This window comes from Sarcophilus harrisii, chromosome 4, assembly GCF_902635505.1.
Source record: "Sarcophilus harrisii chromosome 4, mSarHar1.11, whole genome shotgun sequence".
In the NCBI taxonomy this organism is placed as follows: Eukaryota; Metazoa; Chordata; class Mammalia; order Dasyuromorphia; family Dasyuridae; genus Sarcophilus; species Sarcophilus harrisii.
The window spans coordinates 201,727,902-201,753,236 of NC_045429.1; the positions used below are offsets into that span (position 1 = coordinate 201,727,902).

The following is a 25,335-nucleotide window of genomic DNA, read 5'->3' on the forward strand; positions in this document are numbered from 1 at the left end:
CTAAAGACCAAAAATAAAGACTAAGGACTTTTGTTTATCCTGACTCCAGCTGATTCTAAGGTATCCAGGGTGCTAATGCGGTCATCACACAACCCCCCAAAGCAGTTCCTTCTCAGGGTCTTGATTCTGCTGGAATCCTCAAATACAAAATTGATATTTTCCACTGCTGAACTGGAACCCTCTGAACTGGGTTCACCAAGGGACTGATTAGTATTTTATGAACATCCTCTTTGAAAATCATATTGTTTTTCTTTCCTTTTTTGGACCTAATCAAGATGTTGTTGTTGTTTAGAAAGGATGACAATTAGGTAAACAATCTTGTTTTACTGATTAATGATTAATTGTCATGGGGCAAAGAACTTAACCCTTACATTAAAATATATTATTAAACAAATTTATTATTCTAATATAAATAGATGCAACGTAATTTGGAGGAATGACACTAGCAGCTGGAGAGAGAGTAATCAGGACAGGCTTCATGAAGTAGGTGGTATTTAAGTCAAATCTAAAGGAAAACAAATCTAGAAGTAAGGAGTCAATATATTCCAGTGCAAAAAAAGCACAGGCAGAGACAGAGATGTATGAGTGTGTTGAGAACAAATGGACTTGTTTGCCTATACTCTCTAATTATTTTCAGGATAATGTTTCAAAAAAATCCATGTTTAATAGAAAATTTAATATATGAGGCAACATCAAAGACTAATTTCAAGAGACTCTAATAAGGACAAATTGTTTATGTTTTATATGTGGAAATGAAAACCATACGTCTAAGGTTGACATCAGTAATTGGATAGTCCAAAAGAAAGACTGGGGCAAAGTTGAGTATGAATTAACTCTAAAAAGCAAAACTATCTAGGAAAAGGTAAAAACAGTAATTATGCTATAAAATGAGGTGCAGAGGAAGAACCAACACAGAAGCATTATTAGATGGGGGAGTACACACACACACACACACACACACACACACACGCACAACATGAAGGTTATAGCACCCTCCAAAATCTATAAAGAAATAAGGAAGAAGGGAATAGGATGAGAAGTACAGAAAGGTGTGTAGATTTAAGGCAATGAAACTAGTTTTATAAAGAGAAAGAGATAAAGAGGGAGGAAAGGGTGGGGTGAGAAGAAAAGGGAGGGATCCATGGGTGGGGGAAGTTAAGTAATTGGAAAGACTAATTCAGGAGTACAATTAAAGTAATAGAGTTGACAGGGATGAGAAATAAGAGATATATACAAATACAATACTAACATCAGGAGTAGAATTTATTAGAAAAATAGTGGGGCTGGTAATCATAGATCTCAGGCAAAGTAAGTCAAAGATTCAGTCAAGAAAGAAATCTACATTATATGTCAGTTACATTAATATTGTTTTGGATGCAAGTACATGTATAGGTGTATGTATATATGTGTGTGGATATAGAGGTATATATAGATGTATATGTATATACATATGTATGTACACATACAGAAATATATCTTTGCTTAACTGTAGCCTTCATAGAGGAAGAAGGGGAAATGAAAAAGAAAAAAAATAAAGTACATATCAAAGAACAAAAGAATAACCTTCAAGGAAGCAAAGAAAAGATGGAAAGTCATAAATATACTGTCTTTTATTATTATGTATGCTTTTTTGAAATAAAAATTTATTTTTACATATTTTGACTCCTCCTTGATATTCCACTGGGCACATGACAAATTTTTTTTAATTTCATTTTTCTTTTTTTCCTCTCATTTTTTTCTTATTTTGCATTTAAATGTTAAATAACTTTTTTTTTTACAAAAAAAATATTATGAAAGAACAACATAAAGAGGATAAGACTGCCAATTAGAGACAAGTTGGAGGAGAATAAGTAAAATCTTATTTTTGTATTTAATCAAATAAAATTATTTTAAGTATTCAAAATTGAAAATAAGGAAAAAATAGATTTCTTCTATCTAACTTCTTACTAGTTTATTGGAAATTATATTAAAGTACCTTCATTCATCTATTGGCTCTTTAAATAGATGTGAGATTCTAGTATCAGGGTCTTTTGATAGCTAAAATTAATATTTGAAAAATTTTAAGTGATTCACAACAACAAAAGTTCTTGTTTTAAAGTAACTTTAATTTATTTATTTCCTTCAGTGACTTGATAGTAAATCTGAGAGCACCTTTTGCCTTTGGATACTGTGATGCTATGTTTGCAGTTAGAATTTTCACTATCAGGTATACATTCTTGCTATATTATCATTGCTCCAGCAGTCCTTGAGGAGGCTGCAGTGAATCTGAAAGCTTTGTGTTTAATGAACTTTGCTATCAAGAAGTGAAAATAGTTTCTTTAAAAAGTCACACTCGACTTGTCAACCATGCCAGTGTTGCTAAAAAGAACTTTCTTCCCATGGGATGCTTTAACTGAGATATCACTACATGTATTGAGTGCCTAGCACATATTGCAGCTATCCATATTTTGACTGTCACACTAGGGTCTATCATATCCAGGTTTTTAGCCAATAATATCAATGTCATCTTTGACATTATGACCAGTTCAATTACCTTCCAGATTTCTCCCTCTTTTCAGCTGTCTCCTCACTTCCATCCATCTTACCCTTGCTCCTGCTTTCTAGTCTCCTAGATATATCATATTTCTGTATTAGAAAATAAGATCCTTGAGAATAGGGATCCCCTTGTTTTCCTTCACTTGTATCCCCAGATCTTAGCACAGTACCTAGCACATGGAACTCACGTAATAAATATCATGCTCTATTATCTTTTTTCCATCTTTATCAGATTTATCAGATTTATCAAATGCAAGATAAAAATTAATAAAAAGAGAATCCTAGGATGCACCAAAAAGTGGGAGTCTTAAAGGAGCATTTGAAATGGCAAAACTCCACATAGGACATAGGGAGAAATGAGAAATTAGCAGTAAACTAGCTAATGTAGACTAGCTAATGCTCCACTAATGAGGGAAACTGAAATGAAACTACTTCAGAATGAGAGTGGGAGCCAGTATACATATATATGACCGTGCTGATATGGTCTGCTTCATCTCAGTATCTTCTTGTTACAATGGGACTATTCCTTTGGATAGTTTACATCCTCACAAATGACAATGGGCCTAGGGAGAGGTACCTTCAAGAGGGTAAAGCTGAGTTGGTCACCTACCTCCCTGGGGGGAGGAGAGGTGAGAGATAGTGTGCTAGATGCCTGACCTGAGTACAGGGACACCTGGAAAATGCTAATCAGACCAATGCCTCATCAAGTTTGCAGCACAGTGGGTTGGCTGTTTGTGTTGCTTAATAAAATATTTAAATTCTTAATATAAGGGAACCATAAAACTTTCAGCACTATTAAGAGACTTTAAAATGGCATTTGCCCTTATTGTCATAGGACCAAAATGCTTTCAAGATAAAAAACATAGAGGGCTAGGAATGATCTTTGTGGAAGAGAGAAAATGGCATAGAAAAAAAGAGAATAAAGAGAATCTTTCTTTCCCTCCCTCCCTTCCCTTTTCTTCCTCCCCCTCTTCCTCTCCCTTCTCCCTCATCTTCTACCTCTTCCTCATCTTCTACCTCTCCCTCTCTCTCTGCCTCTGTCTGTCTCTGTCTATCTCTGTCTCTTTGTGACTTGTGATCATTGCCAGATCAGAGGATGGGCAAAAAAGAGAAAACAAAGTAAAGATTATTTGGGATATAATTGATAAAAGGAAATGTCAGATTAGAATATGCAAGAAACAGGGAAGATGCAGAGAAACAGAGAGAGAGAGAGAAGGAGAGAGAGAGAGACAGACAGACAGACAGACAGACAGACATGGCTTCTGGAGACATCCAGTAAGGACCAAAATGAGAAAAGCAACATGTTTGTGAGTTTTTCCCATTATCAGGCAAAGAGAAGAAACTTTTTAAAAGTAAAAATTTTTAAAAACTAACTAATCTATAGTAATGAAATACCAGGCCTATATATATTTTACTTCATGAACTATTTAGAAACTGAGTTTGGAACTAGAGTATAAATTCTCTACTGAGCATCTCTAAATTGTGATTTGAATGTTTTTGCATATGCTAAAAAATCCTAGCAAGTTTTAATTAACATTCTTTACAATTTGTTTTAAAAGTATTTCACACTCTCCAGAATGACAGATTTATTGTTGTAAAACAATAACTTAACTGTAAAGTTAAGGGAAGATTAATTCTCTGATTATAAAGAGGCAAGTTTGAGGGTGTTATTGGTAAAGTTTCAAAAAAAAATATTGGAACTGGCACTTAATTATTAATTCTCTTAAATCACAAAAATGATGTATACATTAGGGAACATTTAATTAGATATTTAGAGAGTCTTACATACTAAAGGTAAGTGCAGAGCAATTTAAAAAAATACTTTTTATATTGATATGTTTTGAAATTAAAAACTGTTGTAAATCATATGAGACTACTCCCCATTTTTGTAATAGATTTGAATTTTAAGAACTGTCTTGCTTTTTTCCTACAAAAAGGGAAACTTATTTAAGGGAGCAAAAGGAGTAGCCCAAGCCTTCCCAATTAATTCCCAGAGAGATGAGCTGCAATAATGTGGGGAAAATCCTGTCAGTCAGGGTCAAAACTGAATGATAAGACATAAGAAGTTGCAAAAAAAAATTGTGCAGGGTAGGCAAGAATGAAAAAATGGTAATAGTTGTGTGGGGAAAAGGTACAAAGGAAAGACCTTGCTAAAGTTATGGAATTCCTAAACAATAAATTAATTTATTGGGAATTTACAAGTTTGTTAGGTATCTGAGATGTCCTCCTAACTTCAGGGCTGGTGCTCTATCCACTATACCAATTAGCTGCCCCTAATTAATTTTTTTTTAATATCAGGATGAGTTTAAATTTGAAAAGAAAAAAAAAAGTAAAGAGTGTTAAGTGAAATCTTTTATATGAATGTTTCCTGGCAAACTTTTGTTGCTTATTGCAATACCATAAAAGAAATAACTGTATCCAGACCTAGGCTATTATTGGTGAAACTTGCTATTTGAGGTAAAATTTTCTTGTATTTTAAATTCAGGTATAATTGTCTGATGGATCAATAGTCCAGAAATCAATAGTCCACAATTCAAGAGAACTGCCATAAGATACTCAGATGGAGTGTGATCATGAACTGTTACAGGTGGATGTTTGTCTCAGGGGAAAAATATGAAGGAGACAACTTTGTGCAGGGAATCCTAGTGAGTTTTGAGCATTCCTTTGTGTAAATTTATTTGTTGAGAACTTTGAAATGCACTCCTAGCCATCTAATAAATGTTAGGAGGCATTGGGAGGACTGGCCATCTTCCTGGTGCCTTACTTAATGAACATCCTTAATGGTGGACCTGTATTTACTCTGGAAACCTGGCCAGTTCCTGGAATAAAAGCAGTTCTCCTAAAAGAATAAAAAATATTCTCTTAATGGATCTCTTTCAAAAGAACATCCTTGTGCCTGAGGGGGGTTGTTCTGTCTCAAGGGCTAGTTAGGAGGTTTGGTACTGTTTGCCTAACTTTGTTTCCCACTGGAGACTGAATAGCTGTGACTCAAGTTCTCCCAGCTATTAGAATCCAAATGTTGGAGTTTCCTCAAAGTTGTGATGATGTTTGTTGTATATTATCTATTGTCTGTTTCTTATATTGTCTTGGTGATCACTGTGTTTGTTAATTGCCCTTACTTTAATGCTAAACATTTCTTTTCCCTTTCCTTTCCTTTTTAAATCAAGGTTCTGAACAGTAAAAATCTTGTACTCACCCTCATTAAGACTATGCCTATTGAATGTGAATTCTGAACCTACATTAATCCTGCACCTTGTCATAGCCAAAGAAATATCTACTTGACTTAGTTTCTTTACTGTGTTACTTCCTTTGAATAAGAATGTTTTCCACTTATTTAATCCTGAGTCTGAGTAGAAATATAATTTTTACTTCATGATGGGTTGTCATCTATGACTCTTAGCTGAAATCAAACAGAATTAAGGATGCTTTATCCTGGTATAAAGTTTTTAAAAATTATTCTGTGCCCATAAGCTTATGCCTGGAGAACTAGTTTTGATACTGTTATGATCATGTCCCTGCTTCTTCCTCTTATAGCAAATTTCTATAATCAGGGTAGGTGATCAGTGCACAATACAATTATGTAAGGTTATACTGTTTTCAACAACTGAGTAAATTACTGCTTAGGCTTGTCATCTGCTTGCTAAGAATACATAATCATGTATAAGATTAAGTCCCTGAACTATCTCCTTCTTTGAGAATGCTATGGGAATAATTGGAGAAAGTTAAAAAAAAAAAAAGTTATGGAACAAAGATATAAATCTATTAATTTATAGGGATAAAGTCAGAAACCTGTTCTGTTTCCTTTTAAGGAACAGAATTTCACTGCAATCAAGTCATCTTAATAGAAAATGATGTTTATGCAAAGTCTATTCCATTTCAATATCTTTCACTATAGACAATCCATTTCATCTATACTGTTTTCTGTATATAAGTGGGAATTACTTGGTATATCTCAGGTCATTTGAAAATTACAATTAGAATAAAATCAGCCTCTTGTAAGAAAATTCATTTGGGTAACCATTGAACCTAGAGGTTGAAAGCATCTAGCTACCAAGAATGTTGTTACCTATATTTTCATATATAGAATTGTATCTTTAATAGTTTCTAATCCTTTCAAAGAAATTGCAATTAATTAACTTGATCTCACTCATTTCTATGTGCTCTTAAGGTAATTATTGAGTTTGGCCTAATCCTTTACCTACTCCTATTTCCTTTATGTCTTTTATCCATAGAATGCTATTTCGAAATAATGGAGTCATGATTTTTTAGGATTTCTATATTGTATGTTACAAGTTTAAGCAATCCAAAATCCAAATCTTCTTCATACAAAATCTTGGTATTTTGAGTTTGATGGTTTCCAAAACAAAAAACAAAAAGATAATTCAAACCAGCAAATGGGAGAAGGGGAAGTTAAAGTTCTATTTCTTCCCTGCCCTGGAAGAAATGTATATGTATGCATATGAAGCAGCTAAGTGCCTATGTGAATAAAGCCCTGATTTTGGAGTCAGAAAAATCTGAGTTTAATCCAAACTTAGAAACTTCCCAACTCCCAAACTTAAAAAGCATGACCTTGGGCAAGTCACTTAACCTTTATTTCTTCAGTGGAGAAGGAAATGACAAACCATCCCAGTATCTTTGCCAAGAAATTCCCATGGAAAGAAGTCCACAGAGTCATGAAAAGGGGGATACAACGCATATATATGTGTATGCATTGATAACTGTATTTCAACATAATAGGTCATCTTATTAATCCAACATACTTAATTTAAAAACATTAAGAACAGATCCATAGACTTCAACAAACTGTCAAAGAGACCCAAAAATATATATTTTTTTTAAAGTTTAAGAATATGCCACTTAGAAAAACAGTGAAATTTGAGCATATAATTATGTGTAACAAATCAATCATCAATAAGCAACAAAGGCTGTTCTCAACCTAAAATTAGCCTCCCGCTTCCTAAGGAGGGAGGTGGAGCTGCAGGGAGTTAACTCCGTATCTGTGCTAGATTCCTGGAAAAGAAAATTTTAGGCAAAAAAGAGTTAATGTCCATAGATGTTCCTAACATTCTCTTGTGTTTTCACTTCTCTATTAAACCTAAATGGGGACCTCAAGAAGAGTTAATGAAGCTCAGACTGATGAATCAGTGACAACTCTGGACAAGAACTTAGTGATCTAGTATGTTCTTCCATGTTCTTCCATTCTTTCATCTTCCTATTCTGTTGCTTTGGAAAAAAAAAATCAAAAGATAAACTTTACACCCTTGACAAATGTGTTTAAGAGAGAAATAAAGGAATTAGAAAGGGAAGGGATAAGATGAGAGTCAATCATGAAATTTGGGGGCTAGAGTAGATTGGGGTAAGGTTAAATGAATCTCCCATCTATTTTTCATGAGTCCTGGGAGTACTCCACATCTCACAGAGAATGTATAATCAAGATACTAGGGATGTTTCAAGGAGGCATTTCTACCTATGGTCTGTATATTTGTGGCCAAGGTTAATGGAAGAGGGATATTATTCTATTGTTACTCTTCTTATTGTGACTATTTCATTAAATAATACTCCTTTGAATTAAATTGTGTACTCTGCTTAAGTAGTAAAATGAAAACTTCTGTGGGAGCTTATAAACTATAATTTTTCAGCAGATGCCCAAAGCTCTTTCCCTATAACAATACTTTGTTAAAAAAAAAAAAAAACAGCTTAGCTCCTTCTTTTTAATTTTACATATTACAATCTTATAAGCTGTTAGCCTGTAAACTGAAGCCTCAGATTTTCAGTATAAAAACTCTCCCAAATTTCCTTTAATTGCTAGGCACTCTTAGTGACAAGTTCATAAAATACATTAAAAATTAAATCTTTTGTGATTATAAGGCAATCTTTTTTAATTCTTTCAAACTAACTATGAACCACTAGTCTTGAACACTTCAATACATTATGACTCCCAAGTCAGGTCTTCTGATTCTTATTCCACTCAACTCAAATATCTAAGATCTCTTAGTAGCAGAGAAAGTTTTGGGGGGAAAAAAGAATCTTCTGAAAGTCGATAGCTCAAAACAAGGATACCACTACAGTTTTAGAACACAGTGTCTGGAACAAACCTACAACTGTCTTTCTGCCATATATCATACTTCTAAATAATTTTCTATAATGTTGGACATGTTTTTGTTTTATTTATATTGTGATTTTTATCTCTTCTGCTTCTCAAAAAGTAGGGGGAAGTAATGCAGTTTAGTAAGCAAAAATTTAAAACAACTAAATTTCTAAACTTTGTGCTGATCCAAAATTTGAGTATATGTTCCTCTTATATTTCTTTTATGCAAGCATAGTATACAAGTATATTCTGTAAATCAGATGAGTACTGAATCTTCTATTAATATAGAAATGTTTTTAATGTTAGAATCTAAGACCAGGGACCATAGATCCACTTTCTCCTAGAACTGTTTCTCTTAAGATTCTCCAAGCCAAAATATGCTTGCTTGGGGGCAAAACTGATATGAGAAGTTGGCTTTCATGGAGTGTTGACAGTGATAAATTTACTTGTATTGAGCTGTATTCTTAGTTAATTTTCACCCATTGGACTTTTATGATAATAAAATACAAGTTTAATATAAAAAATCTTTAGATTAAGCCACTGCAATTTTTCAATAAGCATTTTGCCCCAAAATTCATAAATTACAAAAAGTGTATTATAATCATTTCAGGAGACTGAGAGTATTTTTTAAGGTCCTCTACAGAGAGTTCTTTGAACTTGATCTTAAACCAAAAACAATCTGATTCTAATTGGCCACCAATAGGTTCTAGGCCAAGCTCATTTGGTCATTATTTGGTCAACCTGATTGACTCAGGTTGAATGTAAATAGCAATCATTTCTGTTTTGGCCAGAAACTCTAAGGGTCTTCCCCTAGCAAATTCTTTCATTCATTCATTAATTCATTTATCTAGATCTTTTTTTTTTTTGGACTAGGTCAAAGAGAAGATTCTTTATGTCAATTGGTACCTAATCTTGATCACTGAATGGGTGTGGCCTTAGTCAATGTGAGACCTATTGAAGACATTAGCTTAAAAAGTCCAAGGTTTCCCATTGTATCCAGAGCTATCTCCAGTCCTCCAGATCACTGGACCCATATATCTCTGAAGGGGAAAATGAGGCAGGTGACCTTGCACAGCCTCCCTCACTTAAATCCAATTCACTTGCATGTCATAGTATCACCTCCCTGAGGTTATGGTCCTCTTCAAGAATGAAGGATCTGGGCACAAAGGAGGAAATCCAGAGTTACAAAAGAAAAAAGGGTAATCAAAAAGACACTTTGAGATTTCATGGGCATTCAGCAAACATTGATCAAATGAATAAAACAAGGATGGTAGATTATTCCAGAAAGTTTAAAAAGCAGGACTAGATAAAGATATGATAGAAAAAGAATAAATCTGAACAGGTTATAGAGGATTAAAAAAAAAAAATAAAAAATAAGATTAGCCTAGGCTAATCTAGTCTAAACCACCTCAAAACTATTATCCAAACTCTGTTTCTTTTTGCCCTTAGGCAAATAATTTACTCTCAGTTTCCTCAGCTACAGTCAGATATGTATATTTCTTTAATCTGATCAGAAAAGAGGTAGGGGAAATTGAAAAGATAAAGTACAATTAATCAATTTGGAGGGAGGCTATGTATTCAAGACAATCCCAAATCTAATGAATATTAATTTTGTTCTTGTTGTTCAATTGTTCATTCCTATCCAGTTGTTTGTGGCCCTTCTATTTTCAATTATCTTTCAAAGTCTTTCCAAGTTATGTTTCCATGCTACAATCTATCCAACTCATCCTTTGCTGTCCCTTTCTCCTGTTGCCCTCAATCATTCCCAACATCAACTCTGTCCATCTAATTATGTGACCAAACATGTTTCAGTATATGACCTCCAGTGAATAGCCTGAATTAATTTCTTTAAATACTAATTTAATTTCCAAGAGATTCTCAAAAGTCTTTTCCAGCACCACAATTCAAAAGCATTGATTCTGGCCAACAAATGCCAAAACCAGTCTTGAGCAGTTCAAGGGGTGGCAATGAACCCCTTGTTTTCTGATTTATCTGAAGAACAACAAACATCCTGCTTTATGATTTAATTTGATTACAAATATCTTCTCCCCAGACTCCTACTTCCTGCCTGACTTTTTGATTTATTGTATTTCTCCCTTAATCCACACTTACCCATAAATTCTTCTAATACATATAAATATCTTACCCTTTTACTACTCCCCTTGGAACAGCTGAAAGACTTTTACCTTTCTGCTCCAGCTTGCAAGCTTTTTTTTTTTCTCAGACAATAAACATTTATGTAACTTTTCTAATCTATAATCTGACTCTGGCTCATTCCAGGTACCCCTTTTTAGACCTGGAGCTTTTTTCAATTTTAGGAGTTCATAATAATTTTTAATTTAACAGCACATTTTGCTTTAATCCACAGAGTCAGAAGCTTCAGTGCAGCCACAGAGTAAAAATGGATTTTTTCTGGAACTCCTTTGCTTTCTCCATAATCCAGTGAATATTGGCAATTTGGCCTTCAGTTCTTCTGTGTCTTAAAAAAACTACCCTGCTTTTCTGGTAATTCTCAGTTCACATAATGCTGAACTTAGCTTGTAAATCTTTAGCACAACCTTGTTGATATATGAAATTAGCACAATTGTTTAGTAATGTGAATATTCCTTGGCATTACCCTTCTTTAAAAATGGGACAAAAACTAATCTTTACCAGTCTACCAACAACAACAACAACAACAAAAATCAAAAATACTATCCACTGATCCACATTCAGTATCCATAGTTCTCTTTCTGGATGGGAATAGTATTTTCCATCCCAAGTCTTTTGTAATTGCTTTAAATCACCACATACTTTAAAAAAACCAAGTCTATCACAGTTGATCATCACATAATTCTGTTATTTCTCTATACAAGGTTATCTTGGTTCTGCTCACTTCACTCAGCATCAGTTTGTGTCTTTCTTGGCTTTTCTGAAATCAGCCTCTTCATCATTTATTACAGAAAAATACTATTCCATTATATTCATATATCAAAACTTATTCACCCATTCCCCAATTGATGGGCATCCATTCAATTTCTAGTTCCTTGCTACTACAAAAAGTTGACATCTTTTCTTAATTTGTTCTGCTTCTACTAAGTCCCAACTAGTTTTGCTTTATGTCATGCCAATTTTGTATGAAGTGATCCTGTGAAATCTGATTTTTTTTGAAGAAATGCTTTGAATTCCCCATTTTTTATTTTCTTTTATTTCTTTCCATTGTTCATTTAAGAAAACCTTCGTAACCATCCTTTCTATATTCTCTGGAATTCTGCACTCATTTAAGTAAATCTTTCCTTTTCTTCAGCTATTTATAAATCCTCATCAGACACCATTTCATTTTCATGCTCTTCTTTTTCTTAAAAATCTTTGTTGCTGCCTCCTGTACAGTATTGCAAACCTCTGTCCATAGTTTTTAGGTACTCTATTTACCAGATCTAATCCCTTAAAAGTATTCATCACCTCCATTTCATATTCATAAAGGACATTATTTAGATTAAACCTATATGATCTGATGTTTTTCCCTACTTTCTTCAATTTAAGTGAATTTTATAATAAGAAATTCATGATCTGAGCCACAATTAGTTCTAGGTCTTGTATTAACTGACTATAAAGAATTTTTTCTTTCTTTGGCTACAAGCATATAATCAATCTGATTTTAATATTGACTATCTGATGTCTATGTGTAGTCACCTTTGGAGTTGTTGAAAGAGTCTTTCCTATGGCCCCCAAATTATCCTGACAAAATTCTATTAGTTTCTGCTGTTTCATTTTGTACTTGAAGGCCAAACTTTCCTGTTATTCCAGTTATTTTTTTTTTATTTCCTACTTTAACATTCCAATCCCCTATGATGAATGTAACAATTTGGGGGGGGGAGTAGGGAGAATATAATTTTTAGAAGATGACATAGGTCTTCATAGAGCTTATTAACTGGCCCAAATTAATATATATATATATTGATCAACTGAATTAAATTCACCTGTTTCCATCCATTTAGGTTCACTGACATCCAAGAAGTTGATGTTTAATCTTTCCATCTTGTGTTTGACCAGCTTATCTTATTTGAAGATCTTATATTCAAGTTCTCTATGCAGTATTGACATTTCAGCTTTGGGTTTCCTTTCATCACTAGTTGCATCTACAGATGAGCTTCCTTTCAGCTTTGGCCCAGGAGCTTCATTAATATTGAAGCTACTTGAACTTGTCTTCCACTCTTCCACAATAGCATATTGGAAACCTTCCAATTTGAGAGGCTTATTTTCTAAGGTTGTCTCTTTTATCATTTTAGTATCCATAGGATTTTCTTGAGAAAAATCTTGGAGTGGTATAGCCATTGCCTTCTATAGTGGATAATCTTTTGTCAGAACTTTCCATTATGACCTGTCTGTTTATGACCTTGCATGGCACAATCACTCATTTCATCAAAGAGAATGACAATAATAAAACAACATACCAAAATTTATGAGATACAGCCAAAGCAGTTCTTAGGGGAAGTTTTATATCTCTAGATGCTTACTTGCATAAAATAGAGAATGAGAAGATCAATGAACTGAGCATGCAACTAAAAAAGCTAGGAAAAAAAACAAATAAAAACCCTAATTTATAAATAACAAATTTGAAATTCTGAAAATAAAAAAGGAGATTAATAAAATTGAAAGTTAAAAAACTATTGAACTAATAAACAAAACTAAAAACTGGTTTTATAAAAAAATCAACAAAATAGATAAATATTTAGTTAACTTGATCAGAAAAAAGAAAGAAGATTCAGATTGTTAGTATCAAAAAGGAAAAGGATGAATTTTCCACAAATGAAGAGGAAATTGGAACAATAATTAGGAACTAGTTTGCCCAATTGTAGGCCAATAAATGACAATCTATATGAAATTGATGAATATTTACAAAAAATATAGATTGCCCAGATTAACAGACAATGAAATAAATTACTTAAATAGTAATTTTACTATTTTAGAAAAAGAAATTGAATGAGATAATAATTAACTCGCTAAGAAAAAATCTCCAGGGCCAGATGAATTTACATGTGAATTCTACCAAATATTTAAAGAACAATTAATTCCAGTATTATACAAATTGTTTGAAAAAATAGGGAAAGAAGGAATCCTACCAAATTATTTTTATAACACAGATATGGAGCTAATACCTAAACCAGATAGGGTCAAAACAGAGAAAGATAATTATAGCCCAATTTCCCTAATGAATATTGATGCAAAAATCTTAAAAAAAAATATTAGCAAAGAGATCACAGCACGTTATCCCCAGGGTAATACACCATGACCAAGTAGGCTTTATAGTAGAAATGCAGGGCTCATTCAATATTAGGAAAATATTAGCATAATTGATATCAATAATCAAACTAGCAAAAATCATATGATTATTTCAATTGATGCAGAAAAAGGATTTGACAAAATCCACTGCCCATTCCTATTAAAAACACGAGAGAATGAATGGACTTTTCCTTAAAATGATCAATAGCATCTATTTAAAACCATAGCAAACATCAGATGTAATGGGGATAAACTAGAAGCATTCCAAATAAGTAAGATCAGGAGTAAAATAAGGTTGCTCACTATCACCATTACTATTCAATATTGTATTAGAAATGATAGCTTTGGCAATAAGGGAAGAAAAAGAAATTAAAGGAATTAGAATAGGTAAGGAGAAAACTAAATTATCACTCTTTGCAGATGATACTATTTTATAGTTAGAGAATCCTAGAGAATCAACTAAAAAACTACTAGAAACAATTCACAACTAAATCCACATAAATCACCAGCATTTTTCTAAAATTACCAATAAAGTCCAGCAGCATGAGATACAAAGAGAAATTCCATTTAAAATAATTGTAGATTATTTGGGAGTCTACCTGCCAAGGCAAAGTCAAGAACTATATGAATACAATTACAAAACACTCTCCACCCAAATAAATCTCTTGGGAAAATATCAAATGCTCATGGGTAGTCAGAGTTAATATAAGAAAAATTACAATATTATCTAAATTAATGTACTTATTCAGCACTATACCAATCAAACTCCTAAGAAATTACTTCACAGAACTAGAAAAAAATAACAAAATTCATTTGGAAGAACAAAAGGTTAAGAATTTCAGGGAAATTAATGAAATAAAATGCAAATGAAGCTATGCCAGACCTAAAACTATATTATAAAGCAGTGGCCATCAAAACCATTTAGTACTGGCTAAGAAACACAGCAGTTGATCAGTGAAATAGGTTAGGCTTACAGGACATAATAGTTTATGACTATAGTAATCCAGTGTTTGATAAACCCAAAGATTCCAGCTTTTGGGATAAGAATTCACTATTTGACAAAAACTGCTGGGAAAACTGGAAACTAGTATGGCAGAAAACCCACACCTAATACCCTATATCAAGATAAGTTCGAAATGGGTTCATAATTTAGGTATAAAGTGTGATAGAAGCAAATTAGAAGAACAAAGGATAGTTTACTTCTCAGATCTCTGGAGAAGGAAGGAATTTGTGGCCAAAAAGAACTGGGAGTACATTATTGAATGCAAATTGGATAATTTTGATTATATTAAGTTAAAAAGTGTTTATATAAACAAAACTAATGCAGACAAAATTAGAAGGGAAGCAATAAATTGTAAAAAAAATTTGTACATTCAAGGGTTCTGATAAAGGCCTCATATCTAAAATATATAGAGAATTGACTCAAATTTATAAGAATTCAAATCATTCTCCAATCAATAAATAGTCAAAGGATATGAACAGGCAATTTTCAGATGAAGATATTGAAACCATTTCTATTCATATGAAAAGGTGCTCTAAATAACTATTAATCAGAAAAATGCAAATTAAGACAACTCTGAGGTACCACTAAGCACCTCTCAGATTGGCTAAATTAACAGGAAAAGATAATGATGAATATTGGAGGGAATGTGGGAAAACTGGGACACTAATAGATTGTTGGTAAAGTTATGATCCATCCATTCTGGAGAGCAAACTATGCCCAAAGGGCTATCAGACTGGACATACCCTTTGATCCAGCAGTGTTTTTACCGGGGTTGTATCCTAAAGAGGTTATTTATAAAGGAGGAAAAGGGACCCACATGTGCAAAAATATTTGTGGCAGTCCTTTTTTGTAGTGACAACAAACTAGAAACTGAGTAGAGAATGGCTGAATATGTTATGGTATATGAATGTTATGGAATATTATTGTTCTATAAGAAATGATCAGCAGGATGATTTCAGAGAGGCTTGGAGAGACTTACATGAACTAATGCTAAGCGAAATGAGCAGAACCAGGAGATCATTATACACGGCAATAGCAAGATTATATGATGATGTCCACTTCTGATGGATATAACTGTCATCAACAATGAGGTTATTCAGACAAGTTCCAAGTCTTATGATGAAGAAAGCCACCTGCACCCAGAGAGAGGACACAGGGAACGGAATATGGACCACAACATAGTATTTTCACTCTTTTTCTTGTGGTTTGCTTGCATTTTGTTTTCTTTCTCATTTTTTTTTTCTTTTTGATCTGATTTTTCTTGTGCAGCATGATATTTATAGAAATATGTATAGAGGAACTGCATATACATATATATACATATATAAATATATATATATATATATATATATTTAACATATTTTGGATCAACTTGCTGACTGGGGGAGTAGGTAGAGGGATGGGAGGGAAAAATTAGAACACAGGGGTGACTGTTGAAAATTATCCATGTATATATTTTGAAAATAAAAAACTTTAATTAAAAAAATCTCATTCATTTTTTAAATTAGATCATTTCAATTATATGTAAAAACTGGATAAAAATCATAAAATTACCTAAACTATATAATAAAGTGAATAAATTGGTAAAAAAAAAAAAAAAAAAAAAAAAGGAAAACCTAACATTAGCAGTCATTAAGTTTTCTATGCATTTGAGAATATATATGAATTACTTTTATAATGCTGGAGAAACTAAGGCAAGATAGCGATTAGAGGGTTTTCATATTTTATTGGAAAGCTTAGATTAATTGACTGGATTGGACTTGTTTCTCAAAAAATCCAGCAATGAGTGAAGAATTCCAGGGATTTTTATAGGACTTCAGCTATCAGGAGAGACAACAGCAGAGGAAGAGGTTAGAGTAGGTCAGCAGATTATAAATTAGGTTCTGATAAGTTAGAGGTAAAGACTATAAATTCTGTTAAATTGGGAATGAAGAAGATAATCAAGCTAAAGACAGGAAATCTGGAAAGAGAGATAGTGTATGACAGCTAGGTATCAGAAATGAGCCATTTTATGGAATGCTAAAGGTCAGGGCTGCCAGCCCTAATTTATATCAGTCCTAATGGTCAGGAAAAGGGGGAGGGACATAGCATACTAAGTCAGGGAAATTGAGATATATAATGAAGGGAAACCAGTGCAGGGAAACCAATGCAGGGAAACTTATGCAGGGAAGCTGAGTTATAATTCAGGGAAACTAAGGTACAACAATTCAAAGAAACTGTGGCATAATCTCCCATATTCTCTCTTCTGAGTATTCAAATCATTGAATCTCCTTCTCCTTGATACCCGGAAGGTCTTAGCCCCATAATTTTGACTGCCTTCACTTGGGAATGGATGAGGGGAACAAGATTAGAAAAGATGCAAAGTTCCATAAGGAATGTAATAAGGATGGTTAGCCATGGGGAGGAATTGAACAGAGACTGTTACCAATTCTTTCCCTGACCCTGCTCCAGTCATCTAGACTTAAGATTCTTATGAACCAGGGCCAGACTTTCCCTAATCACCCCAGAGTTATTAGCATAAAAACAGCATCATTTAGGGCAGCACACAGACCTCTCCATTACAGAAATAGCAGGGCAAGCCCCCTACGGTTTTGGAGTGCCATCTCAGCCAGGGAATCAACTTGGATTTCCAGTTTCAAGATGGATGATTCAATCTGAGTCAGCTTTGTGGTCATTTGTGCACTTAACTCAGCATACCCCAAACTGCCCATGCCACTGCAGTGCTGAGGGAGGTAGTGCCTGCCAGCCCGAGCCCTACTACGAGGGAAAGGAACAGCAGAGCACATCTATGTCTGATACCTCCAAGGGGAAAAATGGGACCAGAAGTGACTCTATCCATCCTCCAGGAAGAACAGACAGGCTGGGAAACACCGCTACCAAGACACCAAAAGGATCAGGATTTCTGAGGAGGGTATTAGACTAGGCAAACTTAGTCAGAAAATCATGACAGACAAACCATGAACCTTCAGGGGCTTGATACCAAACTGCAATGTCCGTGGAGAATGCTGAAATGTTTATTAAGGAACTAGGATTACAGGACTGGAGGAGAGGGTCAGAAAGACTTATGGAAGCAGTCACAAGACAGGTTCCTTATGCCTTGGAGATTTCCAAGGATGATTTTTGGTTGTTCCCAGAACAGGTAGACTGAAAAGTGGTTCCAGGAACTGAGTCTGCCAGGGCAATTCTGACAAAATAAGGGGGTTCAGAGTTAAAGCAGAGCCAACAATCACAGCCCAGGTGGGGATTTGTGGAGTTCAAATAGGAGCGCACTATTGGCAATAAATCAAGCATGGAGTGGGGACCAAAGGATTTAGGGGCACTGTCAAGTGGAACTGATGGATCAGGAAGCATATGAGGACTTTGGGTCAGGTCAAGGTCCGGTGGTGCCAGGGATGGCATTGCCGCAATAGGTTCAACTAGGGCTGATGCTCTAGGAGGGACTAGTGGGGGAGTCAGAGGTCCCATGAGACCCTTGGAGGGGGGTAGATCTACGTTGAACTAGGAGGTAGTGGCTGAATTGAAAACTGCTACCTGCCTGGGAACAAAGGGTCAACCTTCAGGACTTTTCCCACTTCTGATGAGATGGTTGCTGGATAGTTAAGATGGGGGGAGGAGGGGGTTTACAAGGTGATCTGGGTCTGCTGATCAAAGGTTTAGATGGTCAACTTAAAGGAACTGTCCCCTGGGAGTGAGCACCACCCAGCATCAGGACACAGTTGGACTAGAAGGTCTATAGGGGCTCTAAAGTAGTAGCAGGGAGCCAGATTGGGATCTACTGTCATAGAGGGTTCTGAACCTGAGTAGTAGGGGGCAGAAAAGAAAGAATCTTCCTCAAGGCCTCTAAAGGTCATTGTCCATGTGGGCTTCAGGGTGAGTTTCCTGAAGGTTTGGAAAGCAGAGGGGGGAGGAGGAGGAAGACTAAGGAAAATCCCATGGTGTGGTGCTGGAATTATACTTCTAGAGAAAGGGAGGGGGCCCTTAGGGGACAATGTTGCCTCTATATAGACAAATAGGGCAATGACAAACAGTAGTAGCAAAACAGTGAATACAAGGATTAATCCTCCCAGGATTTTCCCACCCAATGTTTTTCAAAGATTTAGGGAAATCAAGGATCAGAGGAGTGGATCAGTCTCAGTTTCAGGGGATCTTAACTAATTTCCACTTTCCATTCAGTGGTGTCAGCTGGCTTCGCTGTGCTGTAGGGAATTCAGGAGGGGATCGGCTCAACCTTTACAGTGGTGGGTATTGTGAGGATCACAATATGAGGTCCTTTCCATCTGGGTTCCAAGCCAGAAGTAGAAAATTTCTTTATCAGGACTGCATCACCAGGCTGGAATGGATGCGCGGGCTCAGTGACAGGGACAGGAAGGGCCTCTTGGATGAGGTGTGAGATGTCTTTCTGGGTTTTCTGCAGGGCCTCCTTGACAAGGGAGGAGTTGGAGATTTCAGCAGTTATGTCTTCTCTAACCAAGGGTAGGATAGTTGTTGGTCTCCCAAACAGAATTTCAAAGGGAGTTAAACCCAGTCTATTGGGGGTGTATCTACTTCTAAGTAATGCTAATGGTAGTAGTGAGACCCAGGAGCTTTGGGTCTCTAACAATGTTCTATTCATTCTTTCCACTTACCCAGAGCTCTGTGTTCTGTATGCACAATGAAGTTTCCACTCTATCTCAAGTGCCTTGCTAATACCTTGTGGTATTTTGGCAACAAAGGCAGGGCCATTATCAGACACTATGTCTACTGGAAGACCAAAGCAAGGCATTAATTCACTTAGTATCTTTTTGACCACTGTGAGAGCCATTTCATTTCCTGTGGGGAAGGCCTCTGTCCACCCTGAGAAGCCATCTACAAAAACTAAAAGTTATTTGTACCCAGTTGTTGACAGCTGTATCTCAGTATAATCTACCTCCCATCTCTCCTCTGGGATATGTCCCTTAAGCCTCATTCCCACACAGGCCTCTTTAATTCTTTTTATATTTACTCTGGTGCAGGTGTTACATCTATAAATATAACTTCTGATCAATTGGCTGACATCCTTTATGTAATATCTGCTCAATAACTGATGCATTTTTTTCAAACAAATGAGTGAAATCATGCAAATCCTTCACCAGAATTCTGCTTAATGCTTGTGGAATAAAAATTTTGTCCTCTATGTACCACCAAGGATCCTACCTCTGTCCTCTCCAAGATGTGAAAGAATATTCTGAAGGAAAGTATGCAGATACTGGAGGAAGGGGGAGGATTGTCAGGGGCAAGGAAAAAGTGGGGGAGATGGCAGCTACTTGAGCTGCTGCATCTGCAGCCCTATTTCCCACTGCTTCCATTATCCTATGAGCAGTGAATAATAACAACAGAGAGGGTAACCAGATAAAATTTAGTAAGGAAAGTATCTCCTCCTTAGTCTTAATTTCCTTACCAGCGGAGGTCCGCAGGCACCTCTCCTTATAAAGAGAGGCATGGACATGAGCTGTTGCAAAAGAATAGTGGCTGTCAGTGAAAATGTTAGCCGATTTCCCTTCTGCTATGTGCAGGGCATGAGTCAAGCTCAGCCTTTTGGGCAGAGGACCCAGAGGGGAGGGAAGAAGACCACAGAGTAGAGAGAGAGGGATAGTTCACCACTGCTGCCCCAGAAACATGGGTGTCCCCCACAACAAAACTACTCCCGTCTGTAAAAAGAATCTGGTCAGGGTTTTCCAGCAGGGTGTCAGAAAGATTGGGCCTTGCTGACTGGGTCTTGTCAAGGAGCTGGAAGCAGTCATGTATGGGGGCTGGGTCAGAACTAGGATCTAGGAGCAAGATGGCAGGATTGGGCGGGGGGGGGAAGGGCACGATTTGGAGAAAGTGAGGCAAAGGTAATCAAGAAGTGGGTAATGCGAGCATTAGCGAGCTACCGGTCAGGGGAGGACCTGAGGAGAGCCTCGACAGAATGGGGGACAGAGAGAGAAAGCTTGTCAGCTTCCTTCATTAGGAGGGAGGTCACAGCCACAGTCCTAAAACAGGCAGGTGACCCAGCTGCCACTTAATCTAAGCGTTTAGAGAGATAAATGACAGGGAAATGCCAGGGGCCAAACATTTGGGTCAGAACGCCCTTTGCAATACCTCTAGCCTCTGCCACAAAAAGATGGAAGGGCTTTGTGACATCGGGGAGAGCCAAGGCAAGGGTAGTCCTGAGACTATCAAAGGCAGCTTGTTCAGGGGAGCCATATACAAGGGGATCCTGTTTGGCTGTGGAAGAATAAAGGGTTTTGCTATCTCAGCAAAGGGTTCCATAGGCGACAGTAACCAGCTGCCCCTAGGAATTCCCAAAGCTGCTTTTTAGTAGTAGAGTCCAGAATAGATGAAATAGCCTAGATCCGTTCGGAACACAGGGAGCGGTGGCCAGATTTGAGAACAGAGCCCAGATAAGAGACCTTGAGAAGGCAGAGCTGAGCCTTCTTAGCAAAGACCCTGTAACCTAGGGATTGAAGAAGTTGTAAGAGGGCACAAATTGCCTGTAAGCAGAGGGACTCATCAAGGGCTGCAAGAGAAGATCATCTACATATTGAACAAGAGAACAGTAAGAATGTTCCTTGTGAAAGAGTTGGAGATCCAGATGAAAAGCTTCATCAAACAGAATGGGGGAGTTTTTAAAACCCTCTGGCAGCCTAATCCAAGTAAGCTGCCCTGAGAACCCCTCCAGGGGATCTATCCACTGGAAAGCAAAAAGGGGTTGACTAGCTGGCACAAGGGGTATTGAAAAGAAAGCATCTTTTAGGTCCATAACAATATATACAGTGTGAGTAGGAGGCAGCAAGCTGAGTAGGGTATAAGGATTTGGAACCATGGAATGAATAGTTTCAACCAGTTAGTTTGTTAACCTCCCTAAGATCCTGAACAGGACAGAAGTTCACTAACCCAGGCTTCCTGACTAGAAGCAAAGGGGTGTTCCAAGGAGACTTGCAGGCTACTAAGATACCAGCATTTTTCAACCGGTTCATGTGAACAGAAATACCCAGGAGAGCTTCCCTCTGCATGGGGTACTGCCTGACAGTTCCAAGAGAGGCAGTGGCCAGAAGCTGCTCAACCACTGGTACATGATGGGCAGCCAGGCCTGGAAGTTTATTTTCTGCCCATACCTAAGGGAAATCTGCTTGTAGCTGAAAGAGAAGAGGGGAGAAAGCAGAAGAGAGTGATACAGGGGAGGCCACTGAGCTTTATTCAAATTGGAGAGGTAGGGTGACAAGAAAATGCTTTGGACTGGGAGGATTAGGGTCAGAGAAGCCTGGTCTTCAGAGAAGAAAATGGTTACCTGAAGTTTTTGAACTTCAGGTGTGCAGGTGAACTATACATTCAGCAGTCCAGGGGTAAGAAACAATTTTACCTTGTATAGGGGTAGATTTGGAGGATACTGGACCAGAGGTTTTGTTAGAGCACAGTAAGTGGCTGCAGTATCAATCAGAAACTCAATAGGCTGACCCCCAATTTGTAAACATACCCTGGGTTCTCTGGGTCTAGAGGAAGAGAAAGAACCAGGGCCACCTCAGTCACCCCTCTCAAGAGAGAGGATATTCTTGGGTCTATTCGTTTCTCCAATGGCCTGTTACCTTACAATAGGCACACTGATCTGAACCCAATGTCTGCCATCTACAGGGCCCAGGGAGGACCCAGGGGAGTTATTTGATTTTATGATGGCTACTACAACTGCCTGGGTGTACTGCTTAACCACTTCCTTAGCCAGTGTGTCTGATATTAAAAACTTTCAGAGCTTTCTCAACCAGATGTGTTATGGGCCAGAACTCTGAACTTGAAACAAGGATTCTTACAAGGTGTTAAGTTAGTGGAATTGATGAAACAATGGTTGTCTAGTTTAGCATGGTGCTTAATAGTTCTCTAAGTTCAGTATGATTGATTTAATCTTACAACAAATAATGGTTTCCTAGTGATATAATGATTGGTTTATACTCAGTGTGGAACATATAGGCAGGGACTGAGAGCTAGAGAAGACAAGCAGACTGGAGGCTGAAGCACAAGCCCTTGGACTCAGATTCATTCATCCCATCTCACACCACTTTGGTGATGCACTATCCTCCTGCATTTTCTTCATTGAAACCAAGACTCCAGAAGGCCTTTAAGAAAGCTAACTAACTGGGCCCCAGAAAAGGAGACAAGACTTTGAAAGAGATAATACAAGATTTGGACTTTAACACCTGGTTATTCTTGTGGTGATATAATAGTATATAATATTATACATAATATAATATTAATAACATAGTGTAATGTTCTTTTGGTTGGTTTTCTGGGGAGGTCTTTGGGCAGCCTTCTTTTCATCAGAGTAATCGCCACAAGAATAGCCAGATGTTAAAGTCCAAAAGTCTTTATTGTCTCCTTCACCTGGTGCTCAGCTAGCTTCCTCATGGCCTTCAGAGGGGACTTGGTTTCAGTGGAAAAAATGCAGGAGGACAGGCCTGCCACCACGGTGGTGGGAGATGAAGTGAGTCTGAGTCCAAGGGTTTGTGCTTCAGCCTCCAGCCACCACAAAGGTGGATGATGGAATGAATCTGTCTCTCCTCCTTTGGCTTAGTTGGTCTCAACTTATATACTCTACACTGAGTATAAACCAATCATTATATCACTAGGAAACCATTATTTGTTGTAAGATTAACTCAGCCATACTGAACTTAGAGAACTATTAATCACCATACTAAACTAGACAACTATTGTCTCATCAATTCCACTAACTTAACAACTTGTAAGAATCCTTGTTTCAAGTTCAGAGTTCTGGCCCATAACATAGATGGGATATATTCATGCCCTCAAATCCCTCTTGCTTCTGTAGCTTCTCATGTATATCTGGGGTAGAGTGACTAACAAATGCAATATTCACAGATCTATAATTCTCAGGAGCTTCAGGGTCTATAGTATTATAAGTTCATTAAGCCTCATATAAACATTCTAGGAATGCACCAGGGGATTCTTCCAGACCCTGAACAACTTCAGAAATCTTTGTCATCTTAATAGGTTTCCTGGCTGCAGCTTTAAGACCCTGGAAAAGGTATCTATGATAAGCAGAAAGGGCAGTAAGCCCATGATGGGACTTAGGGCCCCAGGATGGCTTCTCAGAGGGAAAGCTAGCTTTTACCTGATTACGATGTTGTTCTATTGATCCCCCCACCAGGTCCAAGTACAGCTTTCCTAGCCTCCCTTTTAATCTTATTTCTATCCTCAGTAGTGAAGAGGGTGGTGAGAAGTTGCTGATAGTCATCCCACATGGGTTAGTGGGTATGAAAAACAGATTCAAGAAAGTTAATCAAAACTTGTGGTTTCTCAGAAAAATGAGGATTCTGACTTTTCCAGTTATATATATCATTCGTAGAAAAGGGAACATAGACTAGAAAGGAGATCCCCTCTGAGCCCACCATTTCCCTTAGAGGCAGAACAGGTTTGGAGAGAACTGGGGGTGGCTGAACAGATCCCAAAGCATTGTATGAGACTCCACCTGGGGTACAAGAAGGGGAAGGAGACAGAGGAGATAAAGGGGAAGGAGGAGTGGGGAACAGCACAAGAGAAACAGGGGAGGCAGGAAGAAATGGGACTGGTGCCAGTACATTCATGCTGGCTTTATGAAGCCCCTGTTTGCAGGCAGGAGGAGAAGAAGAGGTCAGGAGGTGGAAGGTAGAGGAAGAGAAGCTGACAAAGGGACTGGTGCTGAAGAGTGAGATTCAGGAGATTTGAGTCCTTCAGGCAGTAATTCAAGTGGGAGTGGGGCATTTCCAGGCAAGGGTGGAACCCAGATACTGAGGGGAAGGAAGATTATCTAAGGGATCTTCAGAAGAGTCCTGTAGGACTTTCTTCTCCAGTTTTGCTTGAGCAATTTGAAATCTACAATCTTTCTTTTCTGCCCCCATGGACTGGGTGACCAGGATGAGAATACCATTTTTCATAGTCAAAGCCCTCAGCCAGGAAGGAAGGTAAGAGACAATTTGCAGCCAGACATCAATACTGAGGATACTGATTTGGATGGCCAGGTTCACCAGTTACTATTTGGTGCACTGATTGCACTATGCTTCTATCATATGGCCACCATACGGTGGCTATCCTACCTGAAAGGAAGGCCACTCCTTTGGCAAAACAGTTTCAGTTTATACTTTCTCCACGATACTCCATAATCATGATTTTTAAATGTTCAGAGAAATGATTAAGAAGGTAATCAAGTGGAGTTCTTGCGTTTGAAGCAGAATTCCCCATGATAAAGTGGCTGAGTTGACAGATAACTTTATACCACTAGGGGAGAATGTCTTCTAGCACATTTCTTTAAAAACTGCTTTTTCTGACAGCACAACCAAATCTTTTCTGTCTCTTTTATGACCAATTGCCAATTTTCTCAATCACAGTTCTTAAAACTTAACAGAGCTTCTTAAATCAACAAAATAGACAAACATTTAACATACAAACTAGGGTCAAGCTCTTG

General features: G+C 37.0%; 1 protein-coding gene across 3 annotated transcripts in view; it reads right to left on the minus strand.

Moving 5' to 3' along the window:
• GRIK2 (glutamate ionotropic receptor kainate type subunit 2) overlaps positions 1-25,335 on the minus strand; it is an 827,779-nt gene that overhangs the window by 501,057 nt on the left and 301,387 nt on the right. The window contains exon 1 of one of the 3 annotated variants that reach the window (XM_031964483.1): positions 12,583-13,038. The exons of the other annotated variants lie outside the window; for them this stretch is intronic. Within the exon in view, the coding sequence (XP_031820343.1) occupies positions 12,583-12,640 (58 nt within the window). The 5' untranslated portion in view covers positions 12,641-13,038. Of the gene's footprint in view, positions 1-12,582; positions 13,039-25,335 lie in introns of those variants that run through there. 3 annotated transcript variants of the gene reach the window in all.